Source organism: Rousettus aegyptiacus, unplaced genomic scaffold (genome assembly GCF_014176215.1).
Source record: "Rousettus aegyptiacus isolate mRouAeg1 unplaced genomic scaffold, mRouAeg1.p scaffold_m13_p_2, whole genome shotgun sequence".
NCBI classification, from domain to species: Eukaryota; Metazoa; Chordata; class Mammalia; order Chiroptera; family Pteropodidae; genus Rousettus; species Rousettus aegyptiacus.
The window spans coordinates 104,380,168-104,397,014 of NW_023416295.1; the positions used below are offsets into that span (position 1 = coordinate 104,380,168).

The following is a 16,847-nucleotide window of genomic DNA, read 5'->3' on the forward strand; positions in this document are numbered from 1 at the left end:
ATTTTCTCAATTTGTCCCTATGTATTCTGAATGGTCATTACTATCTTACAATAGCCATATTCTTAATATTTAAGCTTATATGCTCTGTTCTTAGTAAGGGTTTCACTCCTCTGTTTCTATTTGCCTAATAGTCACTTTACCCTGCTTTCTTTCTTTCTTTCTTTCTTTCTTTCTTTCTTTCTTTCTTTCTTTCTTTCTTTCTTTCTTTATTTATTTATTTATTTTGGTTATTTTGTTTTATTTGTTCATTTTGTTTTTCCTGTAGTACAGGCCTCATAGTGGAGAATTCCCCCCCCCTTTTTTTTTGTCTGCAAAGGTCTTTATTTCTCCTTCATATCTAAAGGAGAGCTTAATTTTATACATTATTCTAGGCTGGTAGTTCCTTTCACTGAATAATTTAAATATTTGATTCCATTCCTTTTTGGCTTGTAAGGTATGCGCTGAGCAGTCTGACGATTATCTAATGGGTTTTCCTTTATAAGTTACCATCTTCCTTCTGGATTCCCTGAGAATTCTTTGTCATCGATTTTTGATCATTTTAATGCAATGTATCTTGGTGAAGGCCTTTTTCCGTTTGAGGTAATTGGTTGTTATATTGACTTCTTGAATTCCAAGCTCCAGCTCATTCCTTAAATTTGGGAAATTCTCATTAACTATTTGTCTGAAAATGCTTTCTAGTCCCTATTCCTTTTCCTCAACTTCGATAGTGCCCATATTCTTATTTTTTCTATCCTGATGGAATCAGCTAGTTCTCGAATTTCTCTTTCATTATTTTTTTATTTTTCTGTTTCTCTCTTCTTTCTTCTGATTTATTTCTAGATTTTGTCTTTTGTATCCCTGATCCTTTCCTCCATTTGGTCGACTCTATTTTCCAAGCTTACTATATCATTTTTCAACTCTTGGAGTGTGTTTTTCATCTCCAGTAGTTCCATTTAATTCTTTTTGAGGGGTTCAATCTCCTTGCTCTGCTCATCTAGGTGTTTTTGCAATTTCTGAAATTGTTGATATGACTCATTTCAGAACTTGCTAGTTTTTTTCAGAAGTACCATCCTAAATTCTCTGTCATTCAAATTACATATTTCTATGTCTTTAAACTTATTTTCTGGAAAATTTTCTCTTTTGTTCTGAGATGCCTTGTCATCTTGGTTGTTCATGGTGTTTAATGGACTATTTCTCTGCCTGGGCATAAATGAAAATGTATTCTGCTTTTTTTTTTTTTTTTCCCCAGAAAGAAGATTTATTATATAAAGGTCTTTCTTTAGCCTGCTGCAAAGAAGGCGCTTTTCTTTTGGTTTCCAGTAGGTGGTGTCTAAGCCTCTTGGATTTCTGCTTTATATAAAGCCTTAAAAATGCCTTTATATTTTTCAATAGATACTTAATCATGTTCACTACCCTCAGTTTCAGTCCCTGTCAGGGTTAGCGACAGTTTTGATAGCATTCGCTCAGATTCCCCTGGAGCTCTGCCATATTTGTTAATGGAGGGTATGAGGGAGGGGCCCTCTGGGTTAGGGACTAGGGGCTGTGGCTCAGCCTTGGTTTTGCAACCCCAGCAGGTAAAAAAATCAGCTGTTGTTTTTCTGCCGTCCCGCTGCTTCTCTGCCTTCTGTCCTGATAACTGGGCCCTGCCACTGGCTGCAGGGAGCTCACAGCTTTCCCAGGCAATGCTTTCAGGTAACTCGCCACTCCTTCTCCCCCTCCCTTTTTCTACAGGGAGCTCTGGCTGCTCCGAGAGACAGCTTCTTTATTTCTCCCAGTCCACCACCCAATATCTAGGGTTCTGACCTGTGGTAGCTCTTATGCACAGATCCTACACGCAGTCATGCTGGTGTGCAGTTTGGATGTTTTTTGTTGAGTTTTAGATGTTCAGCTCATTGTTTCAAGGGGAGAGATCTGAGGATGTCTCTCTCTCAGCCATGCTTTCAAAGATCTCCCCTTTATTTTATTATGTAGATATCTTTGAACATCACTAAGAAAAGCAAAAGAGGTAATCAGGAAAACTTTGCTTATGCGGTGTGGGGGTGGAAGGGGGATGGGTTAAGCTTTATCCTCTAGACACTGGAGGCACTGAACTAAACAGTGTACTCAATAATAGAGTTAACCTTGTTAGTATCATAATTATTTGTATCTTGAAACAATCACAATAGTAATACCATGTAGAATGGTTTAGAGAGAGTTAAACAAAAATAAATAAGCTTACACGATAACCACCACAACATATATAAAATTGATTACCATGCAGCCTGTTTAATTTTTGTGATGAAAGGAATTTGGGGGAATTTTTACCTGCACAATTAGAAAAAGGAATAGCTTTCTTAAAAAGTCTTAAAGAATAGATCTTCTGATTCATTAAAAAATCACAATTCATGCTTAATTCATAACAAATACATCCTATATTTATACTTTGTTTTTGAACATTGGAAGAAGTGCACTTCTATATTTAATGTGATACTTAGGTATATAAGATCAAATCACCTGCAAAAGGAGACAATTTAACTTATTTTTTTCCAATTTAAATGCCTTTTATTTCTTGTCTTTGCCTAATTGCTCTGATCATTTATTGAGTATGATATCAGCTGTGAGCTTGCCATACATGGCATTTATTATATTGAAATATATTCCATCTATACCTAATTTGTTGAAAGTTTTCTTCATGAAAGAATGTTGAATTTTGTCACATGCTTTTTTCTGCATCTCTTGAGATGACCCTATGATTTTTATTCTTATTCTGTTAATGTCGTGCATCATGTTAATTGATTTGTAAGTACTGAACTATCTTTATATAACAGAAATAAATACTGCTTGGACGTAGTATTTTACTGTACTGTAGACTTTGGTTTGCTAATATTTTTGTTCAGGATATTTGCATTTATGTTCATTGGGAATATTGGATTGCAATCTTTTTTTTTTTTTTCTTTTGTGATGATTTGCATATGTCCTGTGGTTTCTTGCAGTGTTTTGTAATTTCTTGTCTAGTTTTATTATCAGAATAAGGCATATCTCCTGAAATGAGTTCTGAAGTATTCTTTCCTCAATGTTTTGGTAGACTTTGAAGAAGATTTACATGAACTCTTTTTTAAATATTTGGTAGAATTTGCTAGTGAAACTATCTGGTCTTGGACTTTTCTTTGTTGGGAGATTTTTTTTTATTATTATTATTGATTCAGTTAGCTTAGCAGTTATGTCTATTCAGATTTTCTATTTCTTTATGATTCAGTCTTGGTAGGTTGTATGTTTCTAGGAATTTATTCATTCTTATAGGTTATCCAATTGGTTGACATATGATTGTTCACAGTAGCCTCTTTTGACCTTTTCATTTCTATGGAATCAGTTGTAGTGTCTCTTTTATTTCTGATTTTATTTAAATCTCTGTTATTTTCTTAGTTGAGCTGATGATTTGTAAATTTTGTTTATCTTTTCAAACTATCATTTAGTTTATTGTTTTTTTCTATTTTTTTCCTAGTCTTTGTTTCATTTATTTATGCCCTCATTTTTGTTGTTTTCTTCCTTCTGCTAAATATAAGCTTAGATTGTTCTTCTTTTTCTAGTTCTTTGAGGTGTAAAATTAGGCTTTTTTAATGTATATTTATATTTGTTAATGTAGGTTTTTATCACTATAAATTTCCCTCTTAAAATTGATATTACTAAATTTCATGTTTTGGTATGTCGTGTTTTCATTTTATTGTTTCAAGATATTTTTTTAAATTTTCCTTTTAATTTCTTCTTAGATCCATTGATTTTTCTCAATGTGTTGTTCACTTTCCATGTATTTGTGAGTTTCCAGCTTCCCATCTGTTATTGATTTCTACTTTTATACCATTGTGTTCATAAGAGACACTTGGTATTATTTCAATCTTTTTAAATATTTCAAGATTTGTTTTGTGACCTAATGTATGAGCTATCTTGAAAAATGTTCTGTGTGTGCTGCTATGAGATAGACTATTCTGTATATATCATGTGATCTAAAGTGCAGTTCAAGTCCATTATTTCCTTATTAATTTTCTATTTGAATGTTCTATCCATTGTTGAAAGTAGGGTATTAAAGTTCACTATTATTATTATAATGTCTTTAGATCTATTAATATATTATTTAATATATTTAGTTGCTCCAAAGTTGGGTGAATATATATTTATAATTGTTACTTTCTCTTGAGGCATTGACCCTTTTATCATTATAAAATAACCTTTTTACCCTTTTGTTAAGGTTTTGACTTAAAATCTATTTTTCTGATATTCTCTCTTTATTCCATTTGAATGGAATACCTTTTTCCATCCCTTAATTTCAGCCTATGTGTATCCTTGAACCTGAAGTGAATGTCTTGTACACAGTATATATTTCTATATCTGTTCAGTCACTGTTTTAATATATTTATTCAGTCATTGTCATTTGATTAAAGAATTTCATCGATTTACATTTAAATAATTATCGGTACTAAGAAGTTATTATTGCCATCTTACTAATTGCTTCCTGGCCATTTTTTAGGTCATTTGCTTTTTTTACTCTTCTTACTATCTTTTTTTGTTACTTCTTGATTTGCCATAGTTGAACACTTTTATTTCTTTCTCTTTATTTGCGTATCTACTACAGGTTTTGGTTACCATGATGCTTACATATAATATTTTATAACCATAACTATCTATTTTAAGCTAATAACAATTTAACTTTAGTCACCCATAAAAACTCTACTCTCTTACATCCTTTTTTTTTATGTTTTTGATATCATAATTTACATCTTTTTGTATTACATAAAATATAAAATTCTTAACAAATAATTAACAAATTGTTATGGCTGTTAATTGTTTTTATACTTTTGTCTTTTAATGCTTATACTAGAGTTAAGTGATTTACATACTACTTATACCATTATAGAATTAGAATATTCTGAATTTGACCATATACTTATCTTTGCCCATGTGTTTTGTATCTTCATTTGTTTTCATGCTATTAATAAGCATATTTTATTTCAGCAGGAATAACTCATTTTAGCATTTCTTGAAAGACATTTCTAGTAGTAATGAATTCTCTCAGCTTTGTCTGTCTGGGAAAAAATTTCTTTATTTTTGTAGGACAGTTTTGCATGGTAAATATTTCTTAAGTGGCAGATGCTTTTTTCTTTTAGAAATTTGAATATATCATCCTATTTTCTCCAGTCCTGCAAGATTTTTCCTGAGAAATCTACTGATAGACTTAGAGGATTTCATTTTATAAATGCATTTTTTCCCTTCTTATTGAATTAAAAAGTGTGTTTTTTTTTTCTTTGATTTCCAACAGTTCTATGTGTTTCAGTGAAGTTCTCTTTTGGTCAATTTGTATGAGGTCCTCTGTTTTTATGCACTTGGATGTTCAGATCTCTCCCCAGTTTGGGGGAATATTCAACCATTGTTTCTTTAAATAAGTTTCTGCCATTTTCGCTATTTTCTCCTTTTTAGCTCCCATAATGAGAATATCGTATCTTGCGAAGGTGACCCATAATTTACCTAAGCTCTTTTTCTTTACTCTTTTTTTATTTTTTTACTCTTTTTTGAATGAATAATTTCAAATATTCTGTCTTCAAGTTCATTGATTCTCTTTACTACTTTTTCAAGACTATTGTTGATGGTCTCTACTGCATTTTTTAAAATTTCATAAATTATATTCTTTAGATCAAGAGGTTTTTATGGTTTCTGTATTGATTTGTCTAACTGTGTTCTCTTGTAGATTGCTGAGCTTCCTTAAAACAATCCTTATTACTCTTTTTCAGGCAAGTTATAAATCTCCAGTTCTTTCAGGTAAGTTACTAGAAAATTATTGTCTTCCATTGGTAGCGTAATGTTTCCTTGACTTTTTGTGTTGCTTCAAGTCTTGCATAGCTTTCTTTACAGAAGCAGTTACCTCCTCAGATCTTTACTGACTGACTTTCGTAGGGAGTTACCTTAAGCTGTTATTACAACTAGTCTCAAACCTTTTCTAGGGATATGCCTATCCCGCACTTCTTGCTCCCTCTACAGGTATAGAGAAATTCTTAAGATTGTATGCCTGCTCTCAATTTCACAAATTCAGGCCAGGTGTTGTAAACTTTGTTTTTCCTAGGCAGTACCCTGAAATGTTCATTTGTGTGTCTTCCTCCAGTCTCGCAGAGTTGGGCTGGCTTTCTGTGCTTGCTCACTAGCCATCCACAAAGACTTCTTCTGCTGTCCGCAGGAGCATGTGCTGGGAGCTATCCATGAAGAATGGGGTCAGGTGGCGGGGGAGCGGGGAGGTGCAGCATGTGGAGTACTAGGGATGCCCATGAGAGGGTCCACAGGCAAGATGTCTCAATGACTTATCAGAAGACATCCTGGTGAAGTCTGTGAACCAGTAATAGGAAGAACTATAAAATAGTTAGTAGCATTATGAAATACTTTTTTAAATTTTTTTTTAAATTTTTGGATTGAATCATTTGAATCTAAGAAGTGTTTTTAAACAGGGTAATTTTAGTCATCTGATATTATCATTATTATTAATGATAATTTATAGTATGCCTCACAATATAAAAATTCAAAATGGAATGAAAAACAATATTCTTTTCCAAAGATAGTGCCAACACTATTGAAAAAAGACATGAAATGTATAAAATACAATTTTTAAAATGCATTGTCTTATGTGGAAGTGGCTCTATGGGATTACAGCAAATGAAGAAATATTAATTTAAGGAAATTTAAAATTTGGTGAGAACTGCAATTCTGTGGTATTTCAACCAGGACTTGTGCCAACCATATTTCTTCTAATTTAGTGATATGTAAACTTTACTCCAAACTGAAATGACCAAAAACGTAGTGCTCACTCTCCCACCATCTCTCAGTTGGGCTTTCTTCCAAGAAGACAGAACATCATAATTTCTCATCCTTTCCTAGTTACCTATTGTTGAGGATAAGCTGAAAGATAGGGGCTCCAATTCCCCTCAGTTCATACTCTTTGGACAAAATCTCTACCTTGAGTGTGGTATTTCTGAGTAAACTGGGGTTCCAACTATTCTTGCCTCAGCTTTTGTGGTACAGGTTGCATACTGAAAAAGGAAAACCAAGGAGACCTGTGGCTGTTGCCTCCCTATGTACCAAATTCTCAGATCCTAAAGTGAAAGTGTCACTCAAAGAGAGCAGACTTTTGTTCCCGTGTCACCACCTTTAACATCAGAGATATGGTTTGGAGATTTTGTCCCAAAGAGAGAAACAGGATGTAGAACAGACTTCAAATCCCTATCTCCTAGACTTAATAGAAATTTGTAGAATACTCCACCAAATAAGAGCAGAATATATATTCTTCTTAAGAGCATATAAAATATTTACCAAGAGTGACCATGCCCTAGGCCCCAAACAAACAAACAAACCAACAAATACCTCAATATATTTTAAAAAGATAGAAATAATTTTAAAAAGTATAGAAGGTATGTTGTCTGACAATGGTGGAATAAAATTAAAAATCAATTATTTAAAGAAATTTGGAAAACTTCCAAATATATCAAATAAAACAACATGCTCTCAGTAACAGACAGGTCAAAGAAGAAATCACAAGGAAAGGTAGAAAATCCTTTAAGACGGATTAAAATGAAGACACAGAACTAAAGAAATGCTTAAGGGGAAATTTCCAACTGTAAATATTTATACTGGAAAAGAAGGATGATATCAAATCAAAAACCTAAACTTCAACTTATAACACTAGAAAAAGAAAAACAAGTTAAATCTAAAGCTAGCAGAAGGAAGGAAATAATATAATTAGAATGCAACAAGATAGATAAACAGTAAAGAAAAATCAGTGAAACCAAAAGCTGGTTCTTAGAAAAGATTTTTTTAAAAATTGACAAACCTGTAGCTAGATTGACCAAGAAATGCAGAGAAAAATTCTTAAAGCCTTAGAATCAGAAATAGAAGAGGAGCTATTTCTCTGACTGCTCAAATAAAAAGGTTATAAAATAATACTATGAAAAATTGTATGCTAATAAATTATACAACTTAAATGAAATAGAAAATTTTGTATAAAATCTAGAGAACCAGACACACATATCCAGATTTTGAAAATCAAAAGACAAGGAAGAAGTTAAATTTATAGTAGAAAGTTTATAAATAATGCCAAAATTTTGTATTTATGGTATTATATAATTACAATTATTTTGATATTACTGATTGCTTTGCATTCACAAGTGAATATTATGCATTCCCTTAATCACCAAAATTTGATATAGAAAAAAAGGTATCATTAAAGATTTGGCCTGAAGTTTTTTAACATATTTTTTTTCAGTTACAGTTGATATTCAAAATTAGTTTATATTAGTTTCAAATCTACATCATAGTGGTTAGAGAATTCTATAATTTATACAGTGATCCCCTTGATTAGTCTAGTACCCATCTGACACTATACATAGTTGTTATAATAGTATTGACTATATTCCCTATGCTGTACTTTACTTTCCTGTAACTATGTTGTAACTGCCAATTTTTACTTTTTAATTTCTTCAATATATCTTAGGTGAAAAGTACTTAACATTAAGGAGAAAAAAAAAAACACAATACACAATCTTTGGAATAAGTAGGGGAACAAAAATTGCGAAGAAGTCAGTGAAGTTTGGGGAAACATCTCAGGGCCATTGGTTCCTGAGAGCCTGCTGTGAGTTTCACCTGCGCTTACACAGCTGGCGACAGCTACCACTGGTGCAAGTTTAATGTCTTCTTCACCTCCACCTTCCAAGTCTTGGACATGTGCTTCTCACTGAACAATCTGACTTGGAACCTACAGGAAGAAGATTTTGAAAAATGTATGGGAGACCTCAGGATGTGATCCATCTTCCAAAGAAAGGCAAAATTATGTAATAGCTAACATTTCTATCTAACTGAACAGTTTTAAAAGCTTTTACATATATTATATCATTAAACTCAAAACAATTTTGGGAGGTAAATATAATGTATATTTTATAGCTAAGAATACTGAGACTCAATAAGGCTAGATGACATGTTTAAAATCATTTATCAATTAAGTGACTAAGCTAAAAAGAAAATTCAAGTCTTCTGATGTAAAAATGTGCACAGCTCCTTCTATTGTGCTAACAAATTCCCTATGTTTTGTTTTTACTAAGAATGAGGCCTATACTTGTTTTGAGATTTGTTCCAATCAACTTCTGGTAAAATAAATGTTAGACCTATAGTTACAAAGCTCTTTTTGAATTAATTTGCTTTTCCTAACCTACACTTTTTTCTCTATACAGCTGAATTCCTACTATGCCTTTTCCCTACTGCTATAACAAGAAAAATATAATTTTATTTTAAAAAATAATTAAATTGATATATTGAAAGACTGCACGTTTTAGTCCAGATAGAAGGTATTACTAATTTGTTTATAAAATCCTCTCTTTGCTATTTTTAACAATAAAGTGATAAAGACCTAAAATGGTGAAAAAAGATAATCTATCAATTTTTTATTTAAAAAAGTACAGATAAGTAAATAATTCGGATTACCATGAAAATTGAGGAAAGTGAATAACTAGATACCATCTTCTGAATAGTAAGATGAAAACATTCTATAATAGAAGTAACTCAAAATACTATACCACAAAAATACAACCACAAATACTATTTGGGCACAAAAATACTATTTCGGTGCCTCATTTAATTCTAGGAGCTGCATGCATGCTGATCAATTATTCGATCCAACGAAGGTTAGATATAAGCTTCAATTTAGTGAATACATTCTTTTTTATTAGGATAAAACAGACTTCAAATTATTTTATTAAAATGTTAAACTCTTTTTAAAACAGGAATTAAATTCTAATAAAAATTATTTTTGAGCATTAAGTCACTTCCCTGTCCCTATTTCAAAGGATTATAGGCAGCTTTAATAAAACTGACATCTCTATCTATGCAATATTAAGTACTCAGGAGAAAGGGCTACAAAGTAAAAATGTACAACATATTTTCCTCAATTGGTTATAAATTCTCTGACGCTTTTTCAGATGGTGAAAATAGCCTTTCTTGATGCATTTCAGGAATAAATCCTTTGCATCTGATTAAAATGTAGATGAGCATCATAAACTATTGTAATTTGAAAGGACTGAACTCATGATGCAATCTGCCTCCATCTGCTTTCAGGTGTAAAACAGGAGGGAGTTTTGCTGAAAGTACCACTGCATCCAATTTAGGTTAAAATTCAGGGAACAAAACATGCCAGTTTGATCTTCTCAATTTTTTTATGTGTCTGCATTTATGTAATTTTGTCATATGCCTGTGTAGGTTTAGGCCATCTGCATAATCATATTGCTGTTAATTATGATAAAGTACGTTTTTAATTTTTTTTCACAAATATGATGCCATACACATATGGGGGTAAAGAAATAAAACAGCTAAAATTATTGTCAGGGTTTGAAAGAGCCTTGGAATTAAATTGACTGCCATAGGCTCATTTCTTCAATAAGTTGTTTGCCTCTTCTAACATTTTTCAGCAAATATGGGAGCACTGAAATGAAGCCATATGTAGTAAACAGGAACCAGTTAAATATTAGAGGCTCAGCTGAAAGTTATTGCTCCAGGGGTAGGAGCAGAAAGACAGGGACTTTGGAAGAGATGCATGTAAGTATGAAAACTGTTTCCTGCCTAAAATTATATATTTCAGGAGAATTATTAAATTCCTCTGAGCTTCAGTTTCAGTTTTGGTAAATAGTCATGATTAATGTGCTTCAATAGGATTTATGAGAGGATCATGGCTAGAGAGCACCTAGTAGAGTGTATGCATATGCTGGTGTAAAATGCAAGAGGCCTGTTTTTACTCATTTTTATTTACACAGCTGTACTGTAGGCCTTTGTTAAAGGGAAAGAGAGAAGCCCATACATCAGTATTCCCTGGGCTCATTCCCATGCTTCTTGGAGTTCTCGAAAATAATATTTATGCTTTGCATTTTTTTGTTTTAATATGAATAATAAAATACAGAAGCATATTCTAACCATCTTATTTTAGTGCCTAACTTTTGTTTGTGCTTGTAAACATGTTATTTCCAAGTATTATTTTAAAACATGCAAGCTATTTGCAAAAGTACAGAAATTGTCTTCACGATGCCTTAGCGACAAGTTACAGTGAGTGATATCACAATATGATATAGATTGAGTAAATGTTTTGCAAATCAAAGAGGCTGAGAATATCGAGTCATTGCATGATCTACTGACATATGAAAACATTGGTCCCATAAGAAAAGGAACCTTGGCCATCATACAATTGTCCTACTGCAAATGGCACTTTAGCTTCAGGCCAAACCATCAATTGTCATTTAATTAATGTGATTTGTATCAATATTAATTTTTTATAATTTTAATTTAAGTAGTGGTTATTTTGCATTGCATATTGTATAGAAGCCATAACAAAAGTAGTTTTATGCATTTTAAATATTTAAGCAATTTTTCAATGTCAAATTAACTCTAAAAGCATGAAAGAACTTTGGTTTAGAATCATTTTTCCAGTTCTGCAAAAAAATTGAAACATTAATAGCTAATTTATTTTGAAGAATTAAAAATAGCTATCTCTTTCAAAGAAAAAAATACTCTCATTTCATAGTACATAGGAAGTTAAACAACTAATACTATTAAAACAAAGTACAAGAAAAATATGTATTGTACAGCTTACGCAAAATTACATTTTTTATTTGGTAAAGAAACTGTAACCAAACTCAAATGAGAAGTGAAAGTATGAAATAAAATATTCGGGTAAACAATACTTAATTGCCATTTGGTATACCCAAATTGTCACAAATTGTTAAAGGTATATGGTTCAACCTAATATTTGTAACATTTGACAAAAAAAGAGTTAATATTTCTTCTTCACACAAAACATTATACATGTTAATCAAATGAAGAAAACAGCCACAAGAAAAATGAGCAAGAAATATAATGAGGAAATTCACAGAAGAGAAAATGCAAATAGTCTTCTAATGAAAATAGGTTCTACTTCACTAGTAATCAAGGACAGAATGATTGAGACAATGAAATCTTTTTATTTAAATCAGGTTGACAGAAATATGAAAGATTGATCATATTTAGTATGCCCAAGGATGTAGCACAACTATAATCTCCATCAAATGGAGTTGGACAGCACTCTAAACTTTGTAGAATTTGTCTAGCAGCATTTTAGACATTAAAGTACACAACCCATTGAACCAATAATTTCATCTGGGACTTGCTTCAAAATAGAAATTGAAATATCACATAGAAATAATATGCTACATATAGGTTTTTATTTTATGTCATTAAAATGAAAAAAATAAAAGCGAAAATAATCTGATTATCTGTTAATAAGGAAATATTTAGTAAATTATGGTGAATCAATCTGGGGTCAACTTTTATATATTTATTTGGAGAAAAATATACTGTTAGTGAGAAAAGCAGAGTACAGAATATTTTTTCTATAATAATGTTTTCTGAAAAAAACTTGTATATGCTTGTATAAAATCTATGATAAGCACATTTTTAAAATTATTACTCAGCTTATGGTAAGAAATGTGATTTCAGTAGAAGATGGTGAGAATTTTAATTCACTTAACACTTCTGTATTGTTGACATTGATACAACGTGCAAGTATTGCCAGAAATAAACGCATAGTAATGCATTTAGTAACATAAAAGAAAAATCGCAAACAACTTTTTTGTTTTACCTGTCTTCACAAAAGTGTATAATTAATCCTCACAGAAAAATTCCTAAGAGTGTGAATGCTGAGTTAAGAAATACAGAATGAAAATATTTAACTATATGGCCAAATTCCTATAAAAATATTGTACCATTTTACAATGTAATTAATATTATTTGGAATTTCATATTTTTCATAAACACCATTACAGAGCTATTGTTTAAGAAAATATTTTCCAGTCTAACAGGAAACACTTCATTCTTCTATATCTTGTTTGTGTTTCACATGCTTGGCATATATATAACAGTCTGTGGATGGATATACATTAGATTATAAAACTTTTAAATTATTTTATAAAATATTTCAGTAGTATATTTTCTTATAATTTCCTACCTATGACATGTACCTAGTTATCTACTGAGAATTCTTGACTTGTATTTTTTTAAATATCACAAAATAATATACAGTAAACATATACTGTTATTTAATTGTTAGTATAGGATAAAGAAAAAAATGTTCTATGAATTCTAGTTGCTCAATTTTAAATGATTTCTGAATATTGAAGATTAGATAGCACTAAGAAAGTTTGCAACTTTTGCTAGAAATATAATAATATATTTTAAAATAGTTTTTCATATTAGAAAGCAGTGAATAATTTTATACAAATTTTTTAAATTTCATTTTTATTCTTAAGATTTTGAAGTGCATATTTATGAAATATTATTGAACTCACATAATGTACAGTATATATTTTCACAGGAAGATTGCTTACATAAGCTAAAACTGCTTTCAGAATGAAATAGAGGAATGAACTTTTCAGTCCTGTTTAAGTACAGTATTAAACTTGAAAATGCAAAGTTTGAAAGCTAATGTTGGTATTTATTAACAGATGTGTTGACCCTGATAAATAGATTTCAGTTATATGATGGCAGATTTCACAATTGAAATGAAAAGAGATAAAAGATAAAAAGTAAAGATCTCAGCCTGAAAGGAGTTTTGCCTTTAAAATGGGTTACTGTTGCCAATGTTTTTTTTTTTTTATTACTTTTGTTATTGAGGGAAAAGTCATTGAATATTTCATTTGCTTTCTTTTCAGGAGATGTTTTGATAGTTCTAGTGTCCCTTTATGGGAAACTCATTTCCTCAAAAAACATTTTAAAGTAAATCTATGAGATTTGAAGTCCCCAGGGGTCTTTTACTTTGTTCTCTAGTTTTTTTAGTATTTTCTATAAAATATATAGTCCTAAAGGCATAATACTATTTGAAACACAAACTTTCTGAAAACTTTTTAGAGAGAAAATATTCTGATTTTGATTTTCTAAAATTTTATATGAAAGAGGTCATTGCATTTTGAAATATTTTGTGTAAGCCAGAGGCAATGTAATGCAATTTTAATGTACTTCTTTTCCCATTTATATTCTTGCCCAGTTTGTGCCATTTTCTTATCTGTGTTTATACACCAAGACAAATAATATGTTATTAGTTATATAGCATTTAAGTGTAAAAAAAAGTTCTGTGATTAAAATACCTCCTTTTAATAGATTTGCTTTGTTAATCTAAAAGAGTTTGCTTGTAGTGGTGTTACATTAATGAATTTTGCCATTTCCAGGTACAGCCAGGGAGCCATTTGGCCTACGTAAGCCTCAGTGTCCTTGGGACTTCATTTCTCCATTTATAAGTTAAGCATAATTGAATCAGCTATTAGAAAGGTTCTTGATCAGACTGTATACCTCAGATAGTTGCTCTAGTACATAGTAAATACACAGATATAATCTTAGTTACCTCCTGGAATAAAACACTAGATAGAAGTTATAATTTCTATTGATATTTATTGTGCCAAAAACAAACCCAAAATCAAAATTAAAATATTCTAAATTCTATCGTTCTGTCAAATCAACCGCAGTGACATTTCTGTTCCCTTCCAACTGTCATCTATTTGCATTCATAAATTTTACATATTTGTAATCATAGTGTAGGCACAATTGGATTTTATTCAATCTGAAGCAAATTGGTCCTAAGCAGATTTGTTCTGACCATGGTGTCTTAACATAGACTATAGTAAATTCTCATTGACTCAGCTTTATCTAAAGCTAAAATCATTTACTGAAATATTGAATTATTAAAAGGGACTACTCATCATTTCACATAAGAGTTATAAAATTCACAAAACTATAAACAGTTTAATAAAGACTGCTGTTTCTATCAGCAAATGTAACACTTATCTCAAACATGAAAATCTGAAAATATTGTGTATAATCTTTGTATGTATATTTTAACCTTGCAACGTAATTTACAATAAGGCTCTCTGGGAACTTCTCAGATAAACAAAATCTAATACATATATATATTGGCTTATGAGAAGACCTTAACTGATGTGTATTATAAATTTGAGCATATAAGCAAAAACTTCTATTTATCATAAATGTTGTTGGGGAATGTTTTTCTTCTATCCTTTTAGGGTTTTTAGCTGGTCTAATGATTAAGTTGACAGAAGACAGATTAATAGAAAAAACAACAAATTTAATTATGTACATACAGAAGCTTCATAAAAATGAGACCCAAAGTTATTCAGACAAGACTTATATGTCATCCTGAACTAAGAAATGGGATAGGGGCCTGGGCTTCCAAGGGGAGGTGGGTAGCTCACAAAATGGTAAGAAAAGCAGATGTTTACCCTGCCGTACAGTTAGGTCATTCAAATAAAAAGTTAACTCTGGTAATAGCTCCTTCTGGTTCAGGTCCCCTATCTAAAGTCTTTTAGGAAGTTAAGGGAGAAGTACAAGTTTTTCTTGAGTTTGCTGGGTCCTGTTTGCCTTTGGCTTAAACTAATATGCATGCCAAGGTTGCACATTTGGGGGAATTTTCTATGACCCCCTTCAACACCTATTCCCCAAAAAATCTATTGGGACACTGAGTATACCTTTTTCTATTAATGAAGGTAGAAGACAGCAGATCTCGGCTTTATTTAACTACTAATTAGAGTTTGTTCCTGTGGATATATAATGCTAACATTTTAGAAAATAAGCATAGTTTTATCTAGACAACATAGCACATCCACATTAATCGTTAATAAGATTTCACTTGTAGTTATGTATTGTCAACATCAGGAAAACTTTAAAATAGGATAAGAATGTTAATAACTTCATCTGGCTTTTCCATGTTACTCAACAGGTAATATTATATCTTCCAGAAACATTTATTCCTAACAGATACATTTACTACAAAACCTCTTGAGGAACGATCAATTAGACTGATAATTCTTCTAGATCCATGACCGAAATGAAGACATATCTCAACATTCATTAGTATACTATTTAAGCAGTTCAGTGAAAACCACTTATGAAAAGATTATATTAGCATTAAGTGGAGAAGCAGCTCTGTGAATCCAGAGGCTCCATGTTACATTTTGGTATGTTAGCTTTCAGTTGCAGGAAACAGAACACTGCCTGGGCAATTACTAGCAGATAGAGATTTTACATGAGAAATTAAATGCTTACCCATCACTTAAAGGGCTTCTAGGCCTAACACTCAGGACTATTCTATGCAGAACTAGCTTTTCCAGGGCGTTGCTATCTCTGTCTGTATCACTTCAAGAAAACATCACTGTGGCTGAGACCCAGGGACCAGGAAGCCAACAGTGGAACAACTTCCTCTCAAGAACTACACAGTTAATGAGCAGTAGACACAAGCATCTGATTCTGAAAATCTTATCACTTTGCTCCTCTGCAGTAACAGCTAAAACAGAGAAGAAACAGTCTCTCACGTATATCTACCTTCCAGATCTCACACTATATATTTAACTGGGAAAAACTAACATATACTCAGAAACTTGTGACAGAGAGTCTTAGGAAATATTTTTAGCTTTCCAGCCTCTAAAACCAATGCAAATGATGCTAAATGCCAATCTACAATGCCCAGTACATTTAATTCCTCTTAATATCTGAATTTATGTTTGTCTATTTGATAGGCTAATCATATGTTCTGGTTTGCTAGGGGAAGTCTTGGTGTGTATCTGTCATCCCATCATAATTTTAAACAGTGCCCCCTTTCACTCTTAATGTGTTCTGGTTTGGAAGATACATTTCATATCACTTTAATGTGTGTGTATCTTACCCTACAGGGTACAGGAAAAAAAGAGGAAAATGCCACTAACTGGTCCATCTCTTCTTATTTAACACTTGAAATAAGACTGTGAAGGAATTATTAGCATTTTACTTTAGAGATATAAGGCTTGAAG

The 16,847-nt window shown here is 31.5% G+C and overlaps 1 protein-coding gene across 7 annotated transcripts in view; it reads left to right on the plus strand.

Moving 5' to 3' along the window:
- The window catches only part of MGAT4C (MGAT4 family member C), a 594,490-nt gene that overhangs the window by 171,357 nt on the left and 406,286 nt on the right, over positions 1-16,847 (plus strand). For 2 of the 7 annotated variants that reach the window (XM_036236543.1, XM_036236544.1), the window contains one exon: positions 5,696-5,766. The exons of 4 other annotated variants lie outside the window; for them this stretch is intronic. Coding sequence is in view for 1 of the 3 variants with exons in the window: in XM_016140637.1 (XP_015996123.1) it covers positions 5,655-5,766 (112 nt within the window). In the remaining 2 variants the exon portion in view is untranslated. Of the gene's footprint in view, positions 1-5,617; positions 5,767-16,847 lie in introns of those variants that run through there. One more of the 7 variants, XM_016140637.1, reaches the window with a different exon arrangement.